Source organism: Oryzias melastigma, linkage group LG17, assembly GCF_002922805.2.
Source record: "Oryzias melastigma strain HK-1 linkage group LG17, ASM292280v2, whole genome shotgun sequence".
Lineage (NCBI taxonomy): Eukaryota > Metazoa > Chordata > Actinopteri > Beloniformes > Adrianichthyidae > Oryzias > Oryzias melastigma.
Genome location: NC_050528.1, coordinates 12,047,221 through 12,071,603, shown reverse-complemented (window position 1 = coordinate 12,071,603; position 24,383 = coordinate 12,047,221). Strand labels below are relative to the sequence as shown.

At 41.4% G+C, this 24,383-nt stretch overlaps 3 protein-coding genes across 8 annotated transcripts; 2 read left to right on the top strand and 1 right to left on the bottom strand.

The window, feature by feature from the left end:
• Positions 1-1,232: 1,232 nt before the first annotated feature.
• LOC112147793 (voltage-dependent calcium channel beta subunit-associated regulatory protein) lies at positions 1,233-10,009 on the bottom strand. The gene is made up of 10 exons (XM_024274399.1): positions 9,944-10,009; positions 9,271-9,342; positions 6,985-7,130; positions 6,805-6,866; positions 6,536-6,698; positions 6,283-6,463; positions 6,060-6,203; positions 4,667-4,865; positions 3,561-3,765; positions 1,233-3,490 (listed from the first exon to the last, which is right to left on the bottom strand). Exons 2-10 carry the CDS (start codon positions 9,316-9,318, stop codon positions 1,768-1,770), a joined length of 2,871 nt encoding a protein of 956 aa, XP_024130167.1. The 5' UTR covers positions 9,319-9,342; positions 9,944-10,009; the 3' UTR covers positions 1,233-1,767.
• A 4,387-nt stretch (positions 10,010-14,396) lies between these two features.
• LOC112147752 (midnolin) lies at positions 14,397-19,971 on the top strand. 2 transcript variants are annotated; one of them, XM_024274331.2, is made up of 6 exons: positions 14,397-14,794; positions 15,041-15,100; positions 16,641-17,132; positions 17,241-17,331; positions 17,526-17,735; positions 18,784-19,971. In XM_024274331.2, exons 2-6 carry the CDS (start codon positions 15,068-15,070, stop codon positions 18,948-18,950), a joined length of 993 nt encoding a protein of 330 aa, XP_024130099.1. In that variant the 5' UTR covers positions 14,397-14,794; positions 15,041-15,067; the 3' UTR covers positions 18,951-19,971. The 2 variants fall into 2 exon arrangements, with proteins under 2 accessions (XP_024130099.1, XP_024130102.1); XM_024274334.2 differs by having other exon boundaries at positions 14,398-14,794; positions 16,641-17,123.
• A 424-nt stretch (positions 19,972-20,395) lies between these two features.
• Positions 20,396-24,364, top strand: cirbpa (cold inducible RNA binding protein a). Of its 5 annotated transcripts, none has more exons than XM_024273411.2 (7): positions 20,396-20,616; positions 21,275-21,386; positions 21,475-21,581; positions 21,670-21,802; positions 21,918-22,053; positions 22,124-22,182; positions 22,578-23,390. In XM_024273411.2, exons 1-7 carry the CDS (start codon positions 20,434-20,436, stop codon positions 22,589-22,591), a joined length of 744 nt encoding a protein of 247 aa, XP_024129179.1. In that variant the 5' UTR covers positions 20,396-20,433; the 3' UTR covers positions 22,592-23,390. The 5 variants fall into 5 exon arrangements, with proteins under 5 accessions (XP_024129179.1, XP_024129182.1, XP_024129184.1 ...); XM_024273414.2 differs by lacking the exon at positions 22,578-23,390 and adding an exon at positions 24,271-24,364 and having other exon boundaries at positions 20,419-20,616; XM_024273416.1 differs by having other exon boundaries at positions 20,419-20,616; positions 21,670-21,775; positions 23,093-23,390.
• The last annotated feature ends 19 nt before the right edge of the window (positions 24,365-24,383 follow it).

Genomic DNA, 24,383 nt, shown 5'->3' with positions numbered 1-24,383 from the left:
GAGGTCGGCGCAGAGGCTCTCCCTCAAACGAGAAGCCCCTGGATTGGAGCGGTGACGGCGAGCTGCAGAGATACTCCTCAGCCGCATTAGTATGTGAGGACACACTTCACATTTCTCTCCTCGTAGGACTGGTTGTGGCGCGGTGACGGTTTCACACTAAACTCGTGAATCACATCACAAGAGATAAATAAAAATAAAAGAGGGAGGTATTCTGCTAATCTTTTTTTTTGTTGTTGGGGAAAAAATGTTTTTTGTCTGAATCATCCTCTGCAGTTGTTTCTCTCGTTTTTGGAGCATTGAGGCAAAAAAAAGACTTTACAAAAAGAGCTGTTTCAAGAGGGTGCAAGATAAGTTCTTGTGCCGTTTCCCAGGTAACCATATTAAATATATATAAAAACAGTTTAAAAAAAAGCAATGGATTTGCAGAAGCAGCAGATCTTAAGGTCCAATCCACAAACTATCATGCACATGTAAAAAAAAATGTGATGGATAAAATTATGAAAAATTGTGGGAAATTTCCAGATATTCTTATTGAAAACTATTTTAGATTGCAAGGCCAATTAAACCGATTTATTAATTGAATAAAGCAGCAGTTTTAACTTCAGATATATTTTTTAGGGCTGGATATTGATAACTTCCAGGATACAATTTTTTTTTTTTGTTCCCCGTTTCGATCCATTTAATTCAATTTTTTACTTTAAACAGATTACACATTTGTTTAGAAATAAATTAGTAATCTATTCTATGTTTTAAATATATTTGTTAATCTGATTCAGTTCACATACTGTAAAATGTAATGGTGAAATAATGAGATTGTTAATACCTTACAGTGTTCCATTATACGTTAGCATCAAGCTATCAGATTTAGCTTTATGGGCTAGATTGATCTCTATTTTTATAGATCATTTATTTATCTATTAAGCTTAGATCGATTCAAATCAATTTTATCAACCCAGCCCTAATACAGTATTTTAAAACCAGCTTCTAATCAAGCACAGCACTTCTACTGAATATAACTCAAAAGTTAACCAGATAAAATGCTTATTTAGTTTTGCTCTTAAGCCTGGATAGGTTAACATTTCATAAATTTTGGTTTCAAGTCGTTTTTTGACCTTCAAAAATCTCGCCACTACATTGATTTTTTTTTAAAATATGTCACTGGATTGTTGATCTGACAGCTTTAAAGGTTCATGACTCACTCGAGCATCACTCGCCAAACATGACTCAGCAGCTCTTCACTGACCATTATCAGACAAATAAATAAGGGAACAAATCTACAAAAATATTCAGAACATTTATCTTCAGTGCAGTTTCCATTTCATGCTCTTTGAGTTTCACTTCAACACAAAAAAGTGACTGATATGGAGCTCAGAATGTCAAATATGTTCGTCATATTGCCAAAAACAAACGCGCGTTTGTCCTTCAGGATGACAGAGGATGCTGGGGGGCGGGGCTACAGTGTATGACTGGAGGGTGACGAACACGACCACTGTCATTTTTCCCATGAAAGTGCTTTTAGAGGGTAAATCTGTACAGTATTCCCACATATTATCAGGACCAACAGTAGCATGCTGAGAACACACAGTTAGGTCAGAAAATATTTGTGTCTACATCTTCAAAGCTGATAAAAATATGTCACATGAAGTCACAGTGGTAGTTCATGTCTGATTAGAGGAGATTCTACCTGACAGCAACACTAATATATCAAAGTTTGAGATTTGGGTGGATCTAAATAAAGCTCGATGAAGCGCGGATTATGAAAGTGGATTATGTGGGACTGAATCCAGGCGAGGCCGTGTGGGACGCCGTGAGCACGTGCTCTGACCCTCCCTGCCTCTCTGCGCCCTGCAGGCCGCCGTAAAGCCTCTCCTCCACCGAAGCCACCAGCTTGTCAGCCAGACTGCTCTCTGATAGGATGGCCTGGCTGCTGTTGTTGTTCCTGTTGTCCACTCTTGGGTCCATGAAGGGTGGCCTCTCTCGGCAGTCGTCGCCTTTTGTTTGGTCTGATCCTTCGGTTGGTTTTTTGGTCACGCTCTCTGCTCCCTCGTTCTGGTCTTTGCTCTCTGCTCTTTCTTTGGCTGCTTCTTCAGAAGCGGCAACCTCGCTGGCCTCTTCATCGGCTGCACTCGCTATGCGGGACAGGGTGCTGTGATATCTGGTGTCCAGGGGGTACCCCGCACTGTCGCCCCTCCTCAGCGGGGTGAACCTTTGCCTCTCCAAAGATGGAGAGTACCTGCCCCCCGAGGCTGATCCAGGGTCGCTGTATTGCTTGTGTCTTTGCCACTGTTTGCGGAGGTGGACTCTGGATCTGTGTCTGGAGCGGATGGGAGAGTCCTGCTGGTCGAAGCGAGGGTCGTGGCGCAGGAACTCGTTAAAAAGGGCGTCCGTCTTCTCGTCGATGCTGTAGTCACGATGTCGGAGGCGAGGTCGGTGAGGACTGGAAGGGTTTGGGACTGACTTCAGCAGTGGAGACATCAGCTGAGATTCTGAAGGTTTCTGAGGATGGAGGGGTTTGGGGAGTTGATATGGCTCTTGTGGAACGACTGACCTCTGCTTTAGCGTCTCTTCTCCATCTGGGGTGTCAGCTATCTGGTCCTCCAGCTCCTCCTGAAAGAGCCGGGCATCTACGCTCTCGCACACAGAACCTTTTCTCCCAGAGTTGGTGAAAAACAGCCTCCTCTCAGATGCCGTCTTCCCCCGGGGGGCGCCCGGGGTCCCAAACAGCCGCATGTCCTCGGGTGCCCTGGATGGAGCTTCGATGGAGGCGTAGCCGCTGTCCATTTGAAGGAGCTTCCTGTTTCCTCCTTCGCCGTCCCCCCCAGCTCCGTTTCCCACCTCACTGTCCACAGCCGATGGTCCACTGGCTCCTCCATCCACCCCCTCCGCCTCCCCGTCTCCTTCAGGCTCATCATCTAGCTCTTGTGACAAGCAGCTGTCCAGGCCGGAGCGAGCTCCAGCGCCACCGAATGATGAAACGCTGTCGGCGTCGCTTCGGATGGACTCTCGGTCTGTGCTGCTCTGATCTGAGGAGGCGTACTGCTCCAGGGAGGCACGCAAACTCCAAATGTCTCTGTACAGAGAAGGCGGGGCTTCCAGGCTCTCCCTGCGAGTCGTGAAGGAGTCCGTTCTCCGCCTGCCCTCAGCTCCCAACACCACCTCGTCTCCATCGTCCATGCTCACCCCGTTCTTTTTCCTCACATCGGCCTCAGTGCTGCCATTTTCTGTGTCTCTTAGCAGATCTTCAAAAGTTTCCTGCATGATGGCATCCTGTTCTGATCCAAACAGGTCGTCGTCATCTTCTGCAGATCTAGGCCCATCTTCCGCAGCTCCTGTTGCAACATCAGCTCCGAACACGGTCTCCTTTTCTGGTTCTGCTCCGTTGACTGTGGCCTCTTCTCCCCTTTGGCCCAGAAGCGATGGCATTATGAGTTCCTCCGTCCTGGAGGGGCTGGAGCCGTCTCCAACCTCCACCATGGCCTCCAGTTTGAGCCTGCAGATGAAGGCGCAGGTCAATCTGTAATTCTGTGACAGTTATTTAGAGAATGTTATGAGCGGTGTACCTCTTGAGGAAGACTGAAGATGCAGGCGCCATTCCAGGATGAGACAGAGACTCTGCAGAGAGGGACTGGAATCCCGCGGTCTGGATGGGGGTGTGCGGAAAAGACTCAAAGGCGTCATCACAGAGAGGAGACGAGTCGTCTTCGGTGTGCTCTGTGTTTTCACTTGCTGCCCTTTGTCTTTGGAAGGGCTTCCTCTTTGGGGATCCTATAAAACAAACATGTTTCAGCACCCCAAAATTCAAATTCAGATTTTTTTAACATTACGCAAAAACTCAGAATTTCACCAAGTTTTTGTGTCTTATCTTTACTCAAATTAGTCTGATTAAATGTCTAACTGAGAGCAGATTATCTGTTTTAGGAAAAAACAAAAGCTAAATTGCTTTAAATATCTTGTTCTGTTATCACATATGATTAGCATATATAATTAGCATATTCAAGAGAAAAACACTACATGTCAGATGTATTTTATTAAAATAAAACTTGAGCTTGACCAAACTAGTCATCATTTAGGAACAAAGTGAAATAAAGTATCCCTGTAAAAAATCAAAGAATTGACAGAAATTTATTTTTTTTAATTAATGTTGTTGTTGATGTTTTTCCCTTTTTGAAATCCACACCAAAAATTGCAATATTTTTATGACATAGATAGTATCAAACCTTATTAGTTTAGGATCCAAAAATATTGATATGAGTGTTCAAGGAAAAAAAATGCTTTATTTGCCCACTGTCTCAAATTTAATCCCAATGTTTTTAAACATGGTGTAACTGTTTTATGAAGATTTATAATCAACAAATGTTGTATTCTTTCGATACAGCAAGTAAATATTTAGAAAAAATTAAATTCAATAGATTAGCTATTCTCACCATAAAATTTAGCTAAATGAGAAATCAGGGGAGCAGCCATTTTAAAATGAGCAGGAAAAGTCCTTCTACTGCCCCTAGTGGAGCAATGAAGAACTACAGGGAAGAAAACATATAAATTCTATACCCAGCAAACATTCCAATGTGGTTTACGTTTGGGCTGAATTGGTGGGTCATTAACAGTTAATGAGACTTTAACTATTTTTGGTGAGTTTTTGCAGTTTCTTTGTATAATCCACACTGACCTTTGGCATCCAGGCTGGCTGCCCTGTGACTGGTGTCAAACTTCCACCTTCTAAAGTAAGGCCCAGCACCCTCCAGGCTGGCGTGACGGCGCAGTTTGGAGAGAAAATGTAGAACGGAAGTCTGGCCCAGTGATTGCAAAGACTCTCCTCTCTGTCCACTGATGCCCTCAGCCTCCCTTTTGTCCCCCAGAGCCTCCATCTGACAGGAGAGATGAGGAGAGACGAGGATGGACGAGGAAGGTGATGACACTTTAAGGGAGAGGACGTGCTGAGATGAATCGTGACGGGCAGAAACTAAAGCCCTCTGGGGACTGCACTTTGTCATTTTGTCACTCATCCGCAGTGTGACGGATGTCAGGGTGCATCAGTGCTTTGAGATGGTGGCAGATTATTTTAATGGATAAATAAATCTGCAGGTTTCCAGTCAAATGACTCAAATGCAAATTAATTAATCAATGCAGGAACTTCAAAATCCTGAAATATGCAGGATATTTGTTGGTCATAGTTTAGTTTATGAAAGCATGTTTCTTAAATGTATTGCTTTTCTCATACTTTTATTCTCTCCCTCACGCTTTTGCTGGATTAGATTTTTTTCCATTTGCTTTTGCTGCATTTTTCACCTCAAGGCTGCAGCAAGAATGAAAGTTTAATGAAAAACGTTTGAGCTAAAACAATTTTCTGGCGGACTTGAAACTCAGAGAGCAAAACAAACTGTGAAGATCGCCACGTTGAGGAAGGGAGGAAACCTTTCTCATATTCATGGTCATTCTTGAAGCTCTTGATCTTTGGGAGCAAAACTACAGAACAGGATTAGGGCTATGGAGAAAAACATGAAGGGCTAAAATAATTGTCACTTTTTTCTCAGAATTCTGATTATAATATCAGAAACCTGACTTTATTCTCAGAATTTTAGCATTTTGATAAAAAAGGAGTTCGGATTCTGGGATTAAAAGGAAGAATTCTGAGATTACAGTCAAGATTTGGAATTCTGAGATGAAAGTGAGAATTTTGAGACAAAATTGAGAATTCTGAGACTGAAGTCAGAATTCCAAATTACAGTCTAAACTCTGATGTTAATCTCAGAATTTTGACTTTGATTTTGGACTTCCGTCTTAAATCTCAAAATACAGAGTTTTCAATCAGAATTCTGAGACTAAAGTTAGAATTCTCTTTGGCTCTTAATTCTTTTTTTTCAATGGCCCCATTCCTCTTTCAGGCAAACACTTTGGGGTTTTCACAAATAAACTTTCAAAATAAAATCTTTGGTTTTGTCTTTTGAACATGATACGATATAATAACACCTCAAAGTCATCTTATTTTATATTTTCTCCTTTTTTCTGCTCTTAGCAGTGACATGTTGATGTTTTTATTATATTATGAAGGTGAAACTCACTGTCTGGGAGCGTGTGTGCTGTGGCTTCGTGGCCGATGAGGACTTCCTGCATCCCTGGTCCAGGATGATGGAGTGATGTGGGTCTCCTGGCAGACCCCCGCTCAGACTCTGCCCCATCCAGTCAGAAACTCGCCTCTCACCAGGCTGATTCATGGAGAGAAGTCAGCTCTGGTTTAGATTCTTGCAAACATCAGCCGTGTTCGTTCTCAGGATGCTCTGCTACCTGGTAGATGGTGAGGGGTAATTTGGACGCTCCACTCTCATTGATGTTGGTGGAGCTGCTCTCTGTGGACTCACACTCCATGATAGTGAGGATTTTCAGGTCGCATGGCGCTGGAGGCAGGTGAAGGTGGGTCAGCCTGGCCTTCTTAAGGTGGTGGAAGTCTCCTTCGGTCAGAGTGTACCTTCAGATGGAGATCAGTCTGTCAGACCTCTGATCCAAAACAGTATCAGAGAGCAGTTTGGTTGCAGTGTACCTGCGACCTTTGTCCTGAGTGGTTTTCTCCTGTTCGTAGAGAGCAGATTCGTTGAAGGACACTCTGCGGCCGGTGGAGCCAGTGGAGACGAATCGCTCCGACTCTCCATCATGGCAACTTGATGCTGAGAGAGCATCAGATTCGTCCAGACGAATAGTGATTTCTGATCGACAAAAGCAACACACATCAATAGAGGAGTAACGGAGGCTGTGGTAATCCCGACAGAATGCACGTGTCAATAAAGAAATAAATGAAAAATCAGTGCTGACCTTGAGTGGGCTGAGAATCTTCAGCATAGGTGGTGTTTGTCTTCTCAGGGTCATCACTCGCTCTGAAAAGTACATTCAATTTTACTCCTCCGCAAACACAAAAGGATCTTTTTTTTTAATTTCGCTGTATTCTCAAGGCTCCATCACATTGGTGTCTGTAATCCTGAAGCCAACACGCACCTGGAGTACCGGCGCCCGCCCAAACAGCAGCGATGGCAGAAGAGGAGCAGCAGGGAGAGGAGCACCAGAGTCCCCCCGGCAAACACACTCAGAAGCACCAGCAGCAGAACATAGTTCTCCACCTGACCGGCCGACACAGGCACGTCCTGCAACCAGTGAAAGACAGCTGTGCTGTCATGAGTGATCCTACTTTCTGCAAATTATTTGATATTAAATTAGTCGCACCTCCCTGATTTATACAGCATTTTAGATGACACTCGCTTTATTAGACACAACTGCTCTAATCAGCTAATCCCACAGCAGCATGTAGGCATGTCGACATGCTCAAGACCATCTGCTGCAGTTCAAACTGAGCATCAAAATGAGGAAGATTTAAGTGTCTAAATATAGCATAGGGTCTAGAGTTTACAGAGAATGGTCTGAAAAGGAGAAAATATCCAGTGAGCGGCAGTAGTGTGGGCAAAAATGCCTTGTTGATGTCATAGGTCAAAGAGTATCTTTGAATGCACAGCAACCTCGAGCAGATGGACAGCAGCAGCAGCAGAACACATCGGGTCCCACCCATGTTTGGAAACTGAGGCTAATTTACACAGAAACACCAAAATTGGACAATAGAAGATTGGAAAAACATTGTCTGGTCTGATGAGTCTACATTTCTGCTGCAACATTCGGATGGTATTTGGCGTCAATAACATGAAAGCGTGGATCCATCCTGCCTTGTGTTAACGGTTCAGGCAGGGGGTGGCGGTGTAATGGTGTGGGGGATCATTTATTGGCACCTTAGTACCAATTTAGCATGGTTCAATGCCACAGCCTACCTGAGTATTGCTACTGACCACGTCCATCCCTTTATGACCACACTGTATCCATCTAGGAGTCCTACCCAAGAAGCAGCAAAAAACACCTTTTACGAATGTTTTACAGGATTTGTGGTGTGAATTTATCAGCATTTTTTCATTTACCAGTGTCTTAACCTATTTTTTTACAACCAAAGCTGCACTCGACTCTTTGCAAAACACATAAACTATTTAAATTTAATGAACGTTGGCAAAAAAATGCCCAAAAATTGACGGATACCTCATTAAAAGAGAAGTAGAAGGCATCACTCCATTGATAATGATCAGCTGTATCCCTGCAAGCATCAGCCTCATCAGTCAAAGTCTGACATTCACACGCTGGAGTTCATGACTTATTCCATCAAACAGGCAGACAAAAACAGATTTCTGCTGTCGTGTTTTTGCCGCTGTGAGCCTCGGCAGAGTGGAGTAATTGATTCTTCCTCTCTCTGAGCTTTTTGCAGCGATGCCAGAGCTTTTGGTGGTATTAAACTGGAGCTAATATTTAATGAGTGGAATTAGCGCTCTCTTAAGTCGCTTGCCTTCTTATATTTTGCTGTCCGCTCATTCACACACTCACACGGCTGCTCTTCCCTGATTAAAACTCTCAGTCTTGGCTGCCCGAGACTCGGGGATGCTAATCGAAACGTCAACCAGACCCTTAATTCAATTTCCCGGCTCCTCTCAATGAGAGGGAAATGAGGCCTTTGCAGGCTAAAAATGGAAGGTGGAGGAGGAGGATGCCGACACACTTGAGCAATCCCCACCATATAAGTCTTTCCTGACTCGTCTCCTAATGTTAGTTTCAGAAGAGAGTAGGAAAATAATTGGGTTCTTTGCAGCATCACAACTGGGAATATGTATCTGTAGCAGCGTTTATGGTTGTATCACATGTAAGGATGTGAGAGGGTTTCATGATGGAAGTGTTAGGAGGAATAACTAGATTTCAAAAAATAAATAAAAAAGGTTTGTGTGAGATTGTATAGTGACTTTAATTCCAGAGTCAGTGGTTGGAGTTTGTCTGATGCTGCTGCACCTTCCTCCAGCTCCATTCACAAGTCACTACAAGGAGGAGAGAGGCTGCTGCACACTGTCACCACCTCCTTAAAAAAAATCCTTGTCAGACATTTCTTTTCTGTCATTTCGCCTCCAACTTGCTTCAGGCCCAAACATGTAAAACCTCAGACAATCTGCAGAGAAGCCGTCACTCCCTCTGAATCCCAGTGTAAAAGTGACCTAATGACGTCCGCTGTGCAGCCAAACAGGAAAGACGGAGTCAGTGAAACGCCAGCAAAGACCTCCTTCTGCACCCGCACCGCCAAACCTCCCCAAAACACGTGTTGTTTTCTTGTTCTGACTGATTCTGTGAATGGTTTGAGTCATCGGGCCGCAGGACGGAGGTGTGTAGAGTACGTGTTGATGGAGCGCTCAGAGACACAGCGACACTCACAGTGGAGCTCTCCGTCAGACTTGTCAGGACTGGAAGATCATTGCTCATGGTCCAGGTCGGTGTGAGTGAGTCCTGCAGAGGACAAGCAGTCAGAGAGGTGTCTCATCAGTGATGCTGGACCTTTTCATAACATCAGACAATGGGAATGAGATTAACTTTAATCCAGTGAAAAGAGCAGAAAGAGTGGATTGAACATCTTTCTGGTCATATATTTGTAAAAACTTAAATCTTTATGACCAAATAACTGTTTTTAGTCCATTGTTCCAGTTTAATCTCAATGTTTTTTGAGTTTTTATTGTATTTGTTTTGACAAATTGAACACTTCCTATTTTTATTATAGGCTATTGTGTATATTTCACGAAAATGAAGAGAATTTATGTTTTATAGCTGATTATAGTCCATCCATCCATTGAAATAATCCGACTATTATAAGACATTTAGACTATTATTGAAATAGAATTATAAAAGATTGACTTTAAAATAATAATGTTGACCAAAATTGGTTCAAATAGTTTTGAATTTATGCTTTGGTTTGATGCATTAAATTGATTTTATATAAATAATATAAAAATATAGGAAACTTTTAGGTTAAACTCTACCGCCTTCAAATGTCTGTGATGGAGGCTGGATGACAGTTTGACAGAAGACACAAAAGCAGTTTTTTTCACTGCACCTGCCGTGATTTTGAATGAGACTTTTCTCCTTCTGGCTGTAGGCTGGCTGACCGCCGTGATGTGTAGCTCGTGCGACGTCAGGGCGCTTCTGCTCTCACATGCGGATAGCACACACTCCAAGAGTCATCTTTATGTAAGAGCTCAGGAAAACTTCCAGCTATGAGATGAATGAGGCTGCACACAGCATGAGAGTGCAAAGCATGTGACAGCTTGTTGGGCTGAATGGTCCTCTCTGACATTTTGCTGTCATGAGTGGTCAAGCAGAGACTGAAAAAGGCTTTTGGGCAGAATTGTGGAATGTTTTTTGCAGCTCTCTAAAGCTTAAGTGAGTTTGGAGGAAAAAAATGATCATAAAATCTAATAACCCTGATTCTAGATTTTTTAGATTAAATATTTTTTAAAGTCTTTAATCATAATTAAATGAATGTTTCTACTTGATGCTGCCTCCACCTTTGCAAATACCTTGTTAAAAGGAGCAGGGCAGGGGGATTACAGCATGTCACCCTGACGTGTGAGAGGATGACGATGATGAAGTGCTCCAGATGCGCGCGGTAGTTGTCGGTGTGTGCTGGAGGAGCTCCCCTCGCTCTGTGCAGAGTGACTACAGCGATGCTCTGCAGCCGGCGGCGCTCAGCATCAGCATCAGCATCAGGAGCATCCTCCTCTGGTCACTGAAGACATGCGGAGCAGGGCTGTCCCGCGGCTCCGCGCGCGCGTCGCCTGCCGGAGATAATCACACCGGGAGCCTTCACGTACCGGACATATGGAGGCTGAACTCATCCCTCAAACACATCACAGACCAGAGTCGGCTGCTTACATAATGAAATAGTGGCTCTGTAAATCCGCGCGCGGAGGTCAGGGGAAGTCAGGAAAGGGACTCACCCGGTGGCGGAGTCGGTTTGAGGCGGTCCGCAGGCAGCCTTCCCCGTCTGCATACTTTAATTTGGGCTTCAAATAGAGTGTAGTTATGAATGAAAGCGCACACGATTGGACACACCCACCGCCCGCTCCTGCTGCGCCATGTGACCACTGGCTTTTTTTTTTTTTTTTTTTTTTCGTGCGCGTGCGATGATGATGCCAGTTGGAAGCGAAAAACTGATTTGGTCTAAAAATGTGTCCTGACACCAAAACTTACTCATTCATGCAGCAACCAGGAAGTCTTCCAGTCCGCATCTTTATTCCAAAACGGATTAAACAGACGCGCGCGCGCGGGGGTTCGGTAATAGTTTTTGTAGTACTCATCTTCACCACTAGGGGGCGACCCAGCTCTGCTGCTCTCCATTCAGGCGGTTCTACATGCAGGTTCTGTTTTTCTGCGTTCATTCAGGTCCTTTTTAGTCGAATTCAGTCAAATGAAATTAAAACTACATTTGTAATTACGTCATGTGTGTGTCTGATTCACTGTTTCCCCTAATTAGGGCTAATAAACGACCCTTCAACACCCCTTCAATACACATTAACACACTAATGTGACATCCAACACTCCAGGGTCTAGTTGACATCTTTTGTACTTCTTTACTGTCACTATTGTTGTACATTTTTTTCAAAGCAGTCCATAAACTAAATTAACTCAACTTTCAAGCTCTGACTCTTGAAGGGCTGCATGCACATGAGACACAAATATTCAGAAAAGGCTTTAATAAAAAGTTGCTTGCAAATTTCTTCTAAATGAAATTTTATTTTTGTGCATTATTTCCTCCATGAGGTTATCTTGGAACATTTTTATCCTCAAAAACCATATTGTAAATGTCTGCACCTCATATGTGGACAGCATCTGCTACTATGGGCTATAGTTGGATTTTTTGTGGGCTTGCGTCCAGGAGCAGCAGATTTTCACATAAACGCTGAGGATGCTCGACACATGCATAGTCAAAAACCTTTGGAGGAGCATTCTAGAAAAAGACCCAGGACATCCAAATGTGAGGAGTTTAATGCATAGGAGAAAAAGTATGAAAGGAAGTGTTTCTAATTGGAGCAACGCCCTGAGTTGAAGGTGTTCCTCCCATTTTATGCACAAATTTGAGTCATATTTTGCTGTTTTTTGACATAGCTCTCCAGTAACAGTGAAATAACATGTGTAAATTAAGTGCACAAATCTCTTGACCTTTAATGCTCTGTATGTGGCAGATCTCCAGGAAGAGAAAGCAATTATTTAAATTAGTCTCAAGCCTTTTTCTAACAATCCCAGAATTCCTCAGACTCATAGAAGAGGAGTGTCTAGAGGAGAATGAGTCATCGTTTTCATGTCGACTCTGCCTTTATTCACATGACATCTTGATGACAGAAACTGATGATCAGTGGAAATCATTGTTGCAAAAGAGCACTTTCTGAATTGGCAGTTACATTTCAGTTCAGATGGAGATAACACTCCTTTTAGAGACTTTTTTGTGTCAATTTTTAGATAAAGCAGCTTTTGTGTTACAAGATTATCCATTCCACACTTGTTTGTCCTGAAATTTCTCGGGATGCTGAGGTGAGACATACCACAGGATCTGGAAAATGATGCAAGAGGAGGCTGAGCAGGGGGGGGGGACTACGGGGAAGATGGGGGAGTGCAGTGTTTGTGTGTTGCTGGGCTGCTGACGTCAGAGCTGCGTCTGTGCACAGTCTGAAAAGTACATCCTGTCGAATTGTTCTCACTGAGGCTCGAAGAAGTCTGAACCGTCTCGCTCGTCTCAGCAAAAAAGCCAGAGTGACAGAAAGAGAGGAGACAGAAGATGAGGGGGAGGAAATCACACTGACTTCGTGTTTGAAGAGGGAAGACTGAGGAATTCCTTGGTAATTCCAGGGAAGTTTAGCAAAAACTATACATTTTAAGAGGGATCTGTGGGAATTTGTTTGTGTTTATGTGATTGAGGATGGATGCAGGTTGTCTCTTATGTTGGTTTTGGCATCAAAACATGAAAATATTGAAGCACCTGCTTTGAAAATAACAGATTAGGCGGATTTTACTCACTGCAGGTGTTTTTAAAATGGAGGAGCTGACGACACTGTCTGCATGTAGAAGTGACCTGAATGAGAGCGTGGGATGATGTATAAGGGACAGTGGTGACATGGGGGAACAAAGTAGGGGGAGATGGCGGTGCAGTTATTTTTAGCTATTGTGAGGAGGCCCTTCGACTGCTTCCTACGTCACATTTTTACTCCAGGTCGTTTCTCTTCATGACAGGCGCAGCCCCGGATACTGCTGTGCAACGGAGGGTTGACATGAATACCAAACAGCCAAAGACGTGAGGGACTGCAGAGGAGTGGGTGTTTTCTAAGAGCATCTCCTCCCACAGACTCCTGAACAAAGTCAGTGATTCATGTGAGCGCCTGTTATGTGTTCCCCTGTTGTGACTAAAATATATGCTGGGACAGGACTCTAAATCTGCTATTTATTTTTAAAAAAATGATTTGCAAATTTCAATAAAAATCCAGGAATTGCCTTAAAAGGATTATTAGGACTTCATGGAGATGTCCCACTTTACAAATTTCAGGTGTATTTTGTATAAAGATAGTAAAATTCTAAGGATAATATCCAAATAAAAATAAAACTTGATGATTTCTGTAACCTATTATACAGCTAGGCTGTGATTTGGATGGAGTTTACTAAAATTTCAACTTTTTTGTTTTCATTTTGTTGTGTTCCTTTTATTTAATTTGCAAAAATGTAAGAAATGCAAATAATAAGGGTGCTTTCTTAATTTTCTTTATTGTCAGAGAAAAAAAAATGCATTCATAGCATTGCAAAAGCAAACAATTTATGTACTGATTGGTTTAAAAATGAATAACCTCAATTTATCTCAATATTTTAATGTGAGTTCTCAAAATGTATTAATGGATTTTCCTTTATAGCAATTTGTTGTATTTATGCTTAGTTTTTATTGCATTTTAGTTGTAAAAGTTTTAGCAACGTTATTTTTAAATAATAAAGGGTTTTTATGACCCAAAATTTGATTTTGTCTAAATAGGAAATAGAAAATGAATTATTTTCCGTGTAAAATCCTATGAAATCATAAATCGAACAATGAATTTCGAGTTTACCTTTTAAGACATTTTATTAGGTGTTTAAAGAAAACATATTTCTTAAAAGTTTATCCTATGAAATATGTTTTCTGAAAGGATGAAGACTAAAAAAATGAAAGTTTGATCGAAGCAAAAACTATATATTTTTTGTTGTTATTTGCTTGACTTTATTTAGATATATTTTATTAAGTTAGACATGTTTTTAAGAGACGCGTTCCTAATTACAAGTACATAACCTTTTTATGGACGGATAATACTTTAGCGATGCATATTACTTCATAAAATGTCATTCTTTAGCAAAAGTTTGTATTTAAACATAGAAAAAAACTAGCAATCTGCGTTGAGGTGAGTACGGACAGACCGGGGTGGAGTCAAGTTAGTGTGAGATAGGAGGGGTGAAGTTAATCATTGGACGAGCGAGGCCCAGTTTTTGGTGTGGCCTTTTCTGATTGGCTGAGTTTGCCTGTGTAGGCGGGGCTTCCGCCTCGACTTTACTATGCTGGTGGAGCTTCTGCTACAGACGGAGCGCAAATGTTTTCTGAAGCCTTTGTTTGTTTTATAGAAGGTTTACACGGCAGATGAGGCTGAGCAGAGTCGAAGAATACAACAGAAAAACAACCCCAGCCGCCAGAATGAGTTTTTAAATCGATAAGAGCCACATATCCTGGACGGAGCATCGGACACTCTCGCTTCACCTCCTTCCCCCTCCTCCTCCTGTGAGAATCTGATACGCTTGTTCACTACCCCGACAGCCAGCAGCTCACTGTCCCCCCCAAAGAGAGACAGTGGAGGACACGCATCCACGAACACTGCTGCAGAATTCCACTCATGCATAGAGACAGGCAAGTGCTTTAGTGCTGCATGTTTGCATGGGGCGTGCGGAACGCCGGGGCTCTTATTTTGTGAATGGATGGAGTCCTCAGGTGTATTCGTGATGGTCAAAGGCACCTGAGTGGAGGGAAACGGTTAAAACGTGATCTCAGGAATCATAGCAAGCAGATATAGCTGTGAAAAAAAGCTCGTGCACACCCTGCTTGGACTACAAACTACAGTCAGACTTGAAGAGAATTGTTTTGATTGTATTGCAGAGCTCACCAGACCTAGAAATAACCACCATGGATACACTGGAGAGCTTATCAGACACACAGGTAAGTGCTTTGCTTTACTTAATCCAGCAAAGTGGTTTCATTTTTGTAGATTTTCTCTTTAGTGACTAATTTAAAGAGTCATCTTGATGATGTCACATAACAAATTATGTCATCTGTAGAAACAGGGAAGTGAGCACTGCCTGTAATTGTAATGCATGAATGCATCTCTACACAACACACTTTCGTATTACCAAATGCTGTTTAAAAGTTATGCAAAAAAACTTTTTACTATCGTTTATGTTCCACTGTTAAATTTCCATTATATATACTCCAATCAAAATCATGTTTTTGGTGTTTTTAAAGTCTCACTCCAATCATATTTTGATCTTTTTAATCAGCATTTACAGTGGTCTTTATTTATGATTGTGCCATTTTTAGCCCAAAAAAGGGCATATTTTTCATTTTCTAAGACTATGTTTGTGCAGTTAATTAAAAACTCACCTCTGAGTTGGGGGCGGAACTGTTGGTGCAGGAGTAAACTTTAGCTGATATCTCATCCTCTATTTGTTTACGCTCTCTCCCACTTGCTTACAGCCCCTCACAACTCCAATCTAACATTACCAGTGCGCCAAAAATGACTATCAATATTGGAGCTATCCAGCCGTACAGTTTTGAGGCGGATGCCAGCTCAGATGAGGAAAATGAAGATGTTAATGGATCTATTTATCTGCAAATGGAGCTTGTGGCCCATCCATTTCAGTTGCTGCGTTACAACTTTTTTAGCATTTTTTTTAAACTGCACCCAATTCACCACAATTTTAATAAAAAAAATACTAAAAAATGCTTTTTTAATCTTAATTTTCTCTAAATACGTCCTCCATCATGAGAAAAATGTCATAACATTTTAAAAACACAAATTTTCATTGGAGCAGGTTCTTAACATGGTCTTGTTGCATTTTTCTCATGATGGACATGTATAAAAGAAAAATTAAGCTTAAAAAACATTAAAGTCTATATATATACAAATTGTGATAAATCTGGAGCAGAGGAAAAATTCCAGTAGAAAGAACCATGTAGTTTTGACGTGGAAGCTACAATCAGCAAGCCACAGGCTTCCTGTTCCGCTCCATTCTGATACACCTACTTGCAGGAAAATAGATCCATGTATATCTTTATTTTCCTTATCTGAGCTGGAATCTGGCTACAAAGCTGGATAACTCCAGTATGAAAATGTTAGGTTGATGTGGTGGTGGGGCCTTAAGTTAGTTAAGAGTGTGAACAGATGGATGACGGGATATGGAGGCAGGCTTACTCCTAGCCAGTAGCTCCGCCGACAACTCGGATGTGAATTTCTGATCAACTTTTACCACTCAAACTGTCCTACGAAACAACAAACTTTGATTTTAGCTTAAAGTGGCTTAATCCTGATTAAAAGACCACTTGGAACACTTTTGAAATTGTTCTAAGGATGATCATAAAGGGTTTTTAAATAAAAATTTGAGGTGATTAATATTCACTACTGACTACTTCTGTTTGTAACCAATGTGAATGCAAAGAGAAGTAAAATGTCACTTATCTTTCTTTGCTGATTGTCTGACAGATGGAGGACTTCCTGTCTGGACGCTCCTCCCTGACCCTCACGGTTGGACTCGGTGCCCACACCATGCATGTGCAGCTGCAGCTGTCCGCGCAGGATGTGAAGAAGCTGCAGCAGGACAGGGATTCAATGCCTCTTTGTGGCTCTGAACACAGAACCGACACTCCGGCATCTGGCAGCGACCATTCTCCCTGCAGAAGATCCAGTACCTCACAGACTTCCTCTCCGGCTTTGCTCCAAACTGACCTCACATCCTCTATCCAGTGTACTCAGAGACTCAATCGTTCCTTGAATCCACCAGATCGAACCCCACCTGGGAGCCTTCATGGTCCCTCGTCTGAATTTCAGTCCTGTTCCGCACCCTCACTTCCTTCACTGGTTCCATTCGCCAGCTGCCTGGTAGGAAGCGCTCCAGTCTGCTCTGCTGGACTCGGCGGCTCGGACCCAAGACCTCAGAGCCCTAGACCGGCCTCCACAGTGTCTGAGGTCAGCCAGGTGAAACAGCCTTACATAGAACCAACAAACCTTAAAAAAAGCATTGTCTGGATCATGAAATGTTATGTTTGAGTTGCAGAATGATTCTAAAATAAGCTTTTGTTGCAGGTGGGCGTTAATGGAAAGGAGTCACAGTCGGGGGCAGTCATAGAAACCTTAGTGAATGATTGTCCAGGTGTCGTCTCTGGGACTTTCTCAGGTCAGTAGAGGAGACCACCTCCCTTCTGACAGATATAACCCCAGAAGCAGCTCATTTAAGGCTCACAGTAGAAACAAGAGGAGAACAAAAGTTTACAATTATTGGCACGTCATCGCACAACCAGAAACCTCTTTTTTTAATAGAACAAAACGCTTTTAAAATAGAAATCTGATCGATTTTCTTTCTTCCATCAGGGACTCTGTCATCCTGCAGTCAGAGTCATCCTCGACGTGGCGTTGCCATCATTCTTCAAATCCTCAACGATCTCCTCATAGCAGCCCACCGACACCAGAGGGCTCTAACTCCTCCTTTTCCTCCCAACCCTGCAGTCGGCCAACTCGCCACAGAGGAGGCCCACAAGAAAAGAAAGAAGCTGTCGGCAAAGCAGAGGATGTGGCATCATGGTAAAAACAGAAACGGAGGCAATCTAAGTAGTTAACTGTAACAACACGGAGCTGTTCACCTTAAAAAAGTCAGTGTTCCCAGGCCCAGTCAGGGAAGTAAAGGTGCTGTCACGTGGGCAGAAAAAATGTGATCACTCAGGTTTTTCTGTTCTCAAGAAAATAAAAACTGCTCCGAATAGTTCATTAAAAACTCCATTGAGAAGCCAAAACGATGGCATTGAGTGTTTTTTGTCAGACGTGTGTGATCTAATCATCATTCATTTCTTTTCATGGGATACTTAATCAATTAAAATTATTTGTTAAGTCATCCTATAGCTGTTCGGTGGGATGTTTTTCGCATTTTTCCTACTTATCCAATGTATTTTAATACAAGTTCTTCTGTTTTTTACAACCCAAAGACTTTATTTGACATCTTAAAGGCAAATGTTGTATTTTTGCCTTGTTTTGGGATGCCGTTTAAAGAATCAATTAAATTGGATCCCCATTTTTTATTGTTACTTCTCTGAGCTCCGGAGAAGCCTGGTATTCAAACTTTTCAATTCATTTGTTTTAACATTTGTTTAATAAGATGAGTCGTTGAGAACCAGTTCTTGTTTACAGTGCCAAACCAGATGTCATCACATGAAATGAAGGGCCTCCTCAAGCAGCAAAACAAGTCAAACTTGTAGGACTGCTGGAAGTTCAGAACAGAGGAACACTGCTGTTAATAAAATTTCACATGAAATAAACAAAATGTTCTGAACTTTGTGATGTAGCTCTAACGTAAATGAACATGTGAAGCAAAACGATCAAATCAAGGATTAAAACATTGGCAGGCACATGCAGAAAATGTGATTTCACTTATATTTGTACATGTAGTGCAATACCATAAACTAAATATGTTTACTTAACTTTGTTTAGTTCTTTATTACACATTTTCTCTAAATTCAAACATAAAGTGAAGCAAAATGTGGCTGTTATCAGATAAATTGAATGTGAACTAATCAAAAGTTCTGATTTTCGATTGTTGCTTAATGTTTAACAGGTTATTTTTTTGTCTTCGATGCAGGAGCTGAAAGCCGGCCTCTTAACTCTCTAACAGAAGAAAATCAAACCATGCATTGTAAGCTAGAACGCCTCCAGCTTTTGATGCGCCAGAGGCGTCTCCGCAGAAGGACTCGCCGGAACTCACATCTCAACCAAACTACTTGTTGGTATCCACATCACCGGTCCTAACCTCCTCGATAGAGGAGATCCTCACACTGTGCTGAGCTCAAATATGGAGGCCGTTTAATGTCACACATTTCTGTCTCTGCTCCAATAATTCCCAATGTGTGTCTCTGTATGTAACCCTAGGCTGGAAAAATGTTTTAAAAACTGACGTGAAAATTCATTTTTAGGCCTTTTGAGGCTTTGGAAATAATCTAGAAAGTGTTTTCTAGACATAGAATCTCAGTAAAACTACAGCTGTTGTGTCTTTGTGGGTTTGAAGTAAAGCCTTAGAATAGTTGTTGTCTGGTTTCTCTAAAATAATCTGTTTTGTGTCCAACAACTCATAGTATTAGAGTCCACACAAATGTTGACTGCCTCCACCTTTTTTATGTAAGAAGTTTACAACTGTGTCTAAAAAAGAAAAATAACTTTTGTGTTTATGCATTTTTTATGCCATTGCCTTAAATGTTTCTGTTTTAATGTACAATGTGTGTTTTCTCTGGCTATCCCTTTAAAACGATCTAAATATTCAAAAGTAGACAAAGAATAAATAAAAAATTGAACTTTTTAGACTCCATTTCAGTAGGGGAAGAAATAAACCTGTTCACAAGATTTTTATAAACTGAATTGGACATTCAAATGGTTTCAAAGGATTCAAAGCTGTTTTGAATTTGAGAAGCTTTATCCTTATTCTTTTAAGGAAAAAAGTCTTGGTTTGCAGTTGGCAACTGTTTTGTTGTCTTGTTTCTGGCTATAAAAAAGCACTTTGGCACAGGTTAGGATGCCGTGTTAGATTGCTTTACATCTGTGTACTTGTTTGGGAATGCAGGCAAATTCATCACTCATCTAATGGGTGGAAGACATGCATAAACATGTAGCTTTTATGTGAATATGAGGAAAAGTGCTTTTTTAGCTATCTAAAATTGTTTAGATTCTTGTTTTATAAAAAGAGCACACAAAATCTTCAATGAAATAAATGTAGCCTATGACTATGATGTACAAAATATCCAAAACACTTAATAAAACAGTCAGAAAATGCTGCAAATGTGTTTATTACTTTAAAACAGATGTACTTCAAGTAAATTGCATTGCTCTGTTATTAAGTTCCACATTGAAAAACATTTTTCAAAGGGCTTTTATAAGTGACCCAGGTCTCTCAAAATATCAATAGTTAAATGAAATTAAGATGGCAAAAAAAAACATTTAACTCCGACTTACTGTAAATACATATTTTATTTCAGAAACATAAACAAAAGTATCATTTTAAGAGATTGATACTATAGCAAAAGGCATCGAACTGGCTATGCTTTAAAATACACAACAACCGAAAAACTAATTTTAACTTAGACTAGTGGGTAAGAGGAGACATTAAAAATTGCCATAAAAAAATAAATTTTCTTTTTGGGTTGAGCACATTGTCTTTGCAGGAGAAGAACACGTGTTTTTAGTTTCAGTTTGTCTCTAAAAGGTTCTTTGTTGGTGTCGTTTTCCGGTTCCAGGCGCCAGAATGTCCTCAACAGTAGATGGCGGTAGTAAACTTTCGAGTAACAATGCTTCATTTCAGAGCTCTAAAACCACCATAGAAGAAGTAGATACAGCTCGTATAAATACGCAGGACAGTTCCCTCCCCCGTCATTTATCTGCATTGCAGCACCGTGCCTCTTCTGCTCCAGCCCTAGTAAGGACAAAGGTAATTGTATTTTCTTTAAAATCGAAAAGATACGAAGATAGATGGTCTTTTTTATCCCTGCATGGTAAAGATTGGCTAAAACTAAACGGTGTTTTTCCAGACTGCTGATTTGTGTTGATTTTTAATAAATTCGATTTTTTTTAGACCACGTGTGCGTGAAAAGCAGTAACTATATTTTTGCTGTGGTTGTTTGGACAAAAGTAGGTCAAAATGTTGTTGACCTAATTTTGTTAAGTAGAGCACTTATGTAACCTTCAAAGGCAGGCTTTTCGGACTCATGGCGAAGTAGGTCACTAAAACAAAGAAGGCGAGCTCGACGCCACAAAATGGCGCCGGCTGAAAAAATTAAAACCTGCGCATCGTCTTCTATTTGCCCGATAGCGTTATATCAACGATGCAGGTAGCTAATAATGATTGTGACCAACATATTCTGGCATTTTAAAGTATAAATTACGATATTTTTGAACTTTTAAAAAGGCGACCCAGCTTTGGCGCTAAAGTGCGCAACGTGCAGTCGCCATTTTAAGTTGTCTCGGTGACCTACTTTCACAATGCCCCACCCAAGTAACTCTTAATGTTACTTGTTACGTTGCTTTTTTCTCCCTCCTTTCTTTTTTACTCATTTTTAATAATCAATTTTTTTTTTATATATTCACAGATATCCCTAAATATGTCGGACGAGGGCAAACTTTTTATTGGAGGTCTGAGCTTCGAGACCAACGAAGACTCGCTCGCTGCCGCTTTTGGCAAATACGGAACCATTGAAAAAGGTAAATAATTTAGCGTTTTTTTTGTTACTTTTTATAATGCAGTTTGGCGTCGAACAACGCTTGATATATTATGTTCTCCTTTTGTTAGTGGATGTGATCAGAGACAAAGAGACCGGAAGATCACGTGGCTTCGGCTTTGTGAAGTACGACAATGTTGAAGATGCTAAAGATGCGCTGGACGCAATGAACGGAAAGGTATGGTATTACGAATTTATTGACTCACGAATTTATTTATTCATTTTTTTAATTTTAAGTAATGTGTTTTTTTTTTTTCTTCATCCAGACCCTTGATGGCCGTGCGATTCGAGTGGATGAAGCAGGAAAGGGAGGTCGCGCCAGAGGAGGGTTTTCTTCGGGCCCTCGCGGTGGACGCTTCAGCGGATCAAGGGGTAGGGGCGGCCGTGGTTTCTCCAGGGGTGAGAACTGCTGAAGAATGAAAAAAAGAAAAAAAAAAAACCTCACTGCACATTTTAAGCTAGTTTCTTAGGACTTGGTTTGTATTCTTATGTTCGATTTCCTTTATATTAAAAGGTGGCTACAACAGCGACAGAAGCTACGGAGACAGAAGTTATGGTGACAGGAGCTTTGGAGGTGGAGACAGGAGCTTTGGTGGAAGTGGCGGATTCAGAAGCGGTGGATACTCATCCGGCGGCTACAGAGACAATAGGTAAGTTTAATAAGTTGTTTTGTTAAAGGATCACATACTGAATTGCTAAAAATATTTCTTGTGCAAACAGGGGACAGGGAGGATATGGTGACCGATCTGGGTCCTACAGAGACGGCTATGACAGCTATGGTAAGCATTAAGCTTTAATCACACTTTGGGGCTAAAAGAATAATCATTAGGATTTGTAGCGCTGTAGGAATAAGTTCATGCCTAGTCATAAATGCAGCTCATGATGGGGTGTCCTCAACCTTCAGTTGGTGCAACTTAATCTCTAATCTGCCCCTTAAATTGCATCAAAGAGCACGAGCCCTCCCATTTTCCCAACTTTGCTGGTCTTTGTGCCGCAAGAGGATGGAGGAAAAACAGAATAATGCTGCCACCTCTAAAGTTGCCTTGTCCTTTGATGGTGCCTCTTTGAACAAACAATAAAGGGAGGGTTAGTATACTACCTGGTGGGATGAAGAATGTAATGAAACTCGGAACTGTCAGTGTCTTCACCTTTTTGCCCACTTCTGCTCCCCCAGCTTCACACGAGTAAACACCTCCTTGATTCAAGATCATCACTTGGCTGGCTGTTTTTGAAAGATGCTCTCCTCAAGAAAAATTGTCCATGTATTTTGCTGACCTTGTAGTTCTGTTTTTGTAGTTCGCCATCTTAAATGTAGCTGTGATTTTGGTCCTCAAAACTTGTTACAACAGTTAATGAGTCTTGCCTTGCTCAATTTGACAACATCCTACAGCTTTGATTCAATTTGTCCTCAGTCGAGCACAAAGTCGTTCTCCATTTGGGAGCTTCTGATTGCTCAGCGGCAGCATTGCTGTAGACCTTTTGACCGACACTTTAAATGTGTTCTTATATAATTTTTTTATTAGAAAGTATATGGGGCATAGTTTTCTTGGTCAATGATCTACCTCCTTAAGAGTTTTAAATTGAGTGAGGAAAAAGCTTAAATAGTTTGGGGAATTATGGATGAAGTCCTTTTCCTATTGAAAGAACCTTCATTCAGCCAAGGCTCCTTTCTGTTCCATTTCCCAAAAGAGTGAATTCCTTTGACTGGTGAACTACACATCCGAAGTGGCCGGCTGTTCATGAAGTTGCAAAATGCAGCATGCTACAGTCTGTCCAAGGTATCTTCTGTGCTCTCTGCTCAACGTCTGCATTATAAATGTGCTGTAAAATGGACTGTTTAAAGTGATTCAAAATGTAATTTCGTTTACCCAAAAGTTTAGTCTAAAACGGGAACAGTTTTGTACTTTTTGTTCTTTGTATGATACAAGAATTATTTTTTTTGTCAGTTTGGCTTCATGGAGCCTATTAAACGAAACATGGAAAATGATCCTGATTCTGCCTGTTGAAAGTGATCACTTGGGAGTCAGTTGGGAATAGTTTAAAATGGCAGTAAGAACAGCCACAAATGAAATGAGATTAAAAAAAATGCAGTACAGTTGCTGTCAAGTGATATGTGACTTTTGCATTTTTTTTTTTAAATCTAGTTTTAAAAAAGGTGCTAAATTGATAACCGTTAACATTTTTAGGTCAGGTCAGTTAGCCATGTTTTTACATCTTGAATGGTGTCTTGGTCGAACTTCCAGTTAAGGGAAGCTCTAAGTGGCACAAGGAATGGTACAATGCCTGTCATTTCAATGCTCCATTACGTTCCAAGAACTCAGCCACCTCAGTAACCAACAAGTCCTTGAAGAGTGAAGCGTTGCGCCTACCAAGTGCTCATCCGATGAAAGCTGCTCTTGCCTAGCTCAAATGTGAAGAAAGTAGGCCAATGCACGTGAGGTAAAAATCTCCTTTTGCTTTGCTCACATCCTTCAAACTCAGTTCTCATTGTTTCCATGAATACCTTCCAAGTTAGACGCTGTGTAACATCCTCTGCTTCAGATGTCTTACAAACATTCCAAGCCTCTGCTCTGATTCAGATTTAGTGGAGGGAAGGTCTCTAAAGCTCCTCTGGATTGTATCACCCCACCTAAAGTCCACAAAAGAGCATTTTTTTTGCCTCCCTAACCATGGGTAGCATTGTTCTCAACTTCTGATCACTGCATTACTCCTCAAATTTGCTCCAGTAATGCCCCTCAGCTGTCCTAATGTTACATATACTGCACTCAAGTGTCTTTTGTTGGATGGATGTTTTTTTTAGTATTGCATGCTGTAAAATTAATCTTCTGTTCTGATTTGCCAGGTCTAATGTAGTTTTCTTTCTTTAGAGTGACTTGACGTGAAAGGAGTCTGACTTGATCTACCATGTGGCACAAGTAGTCGGAGTACTGGGACTCTAGGCCTGAGCTGTTCCTGGTAAGTCTAGTAAACTCGATGTGAA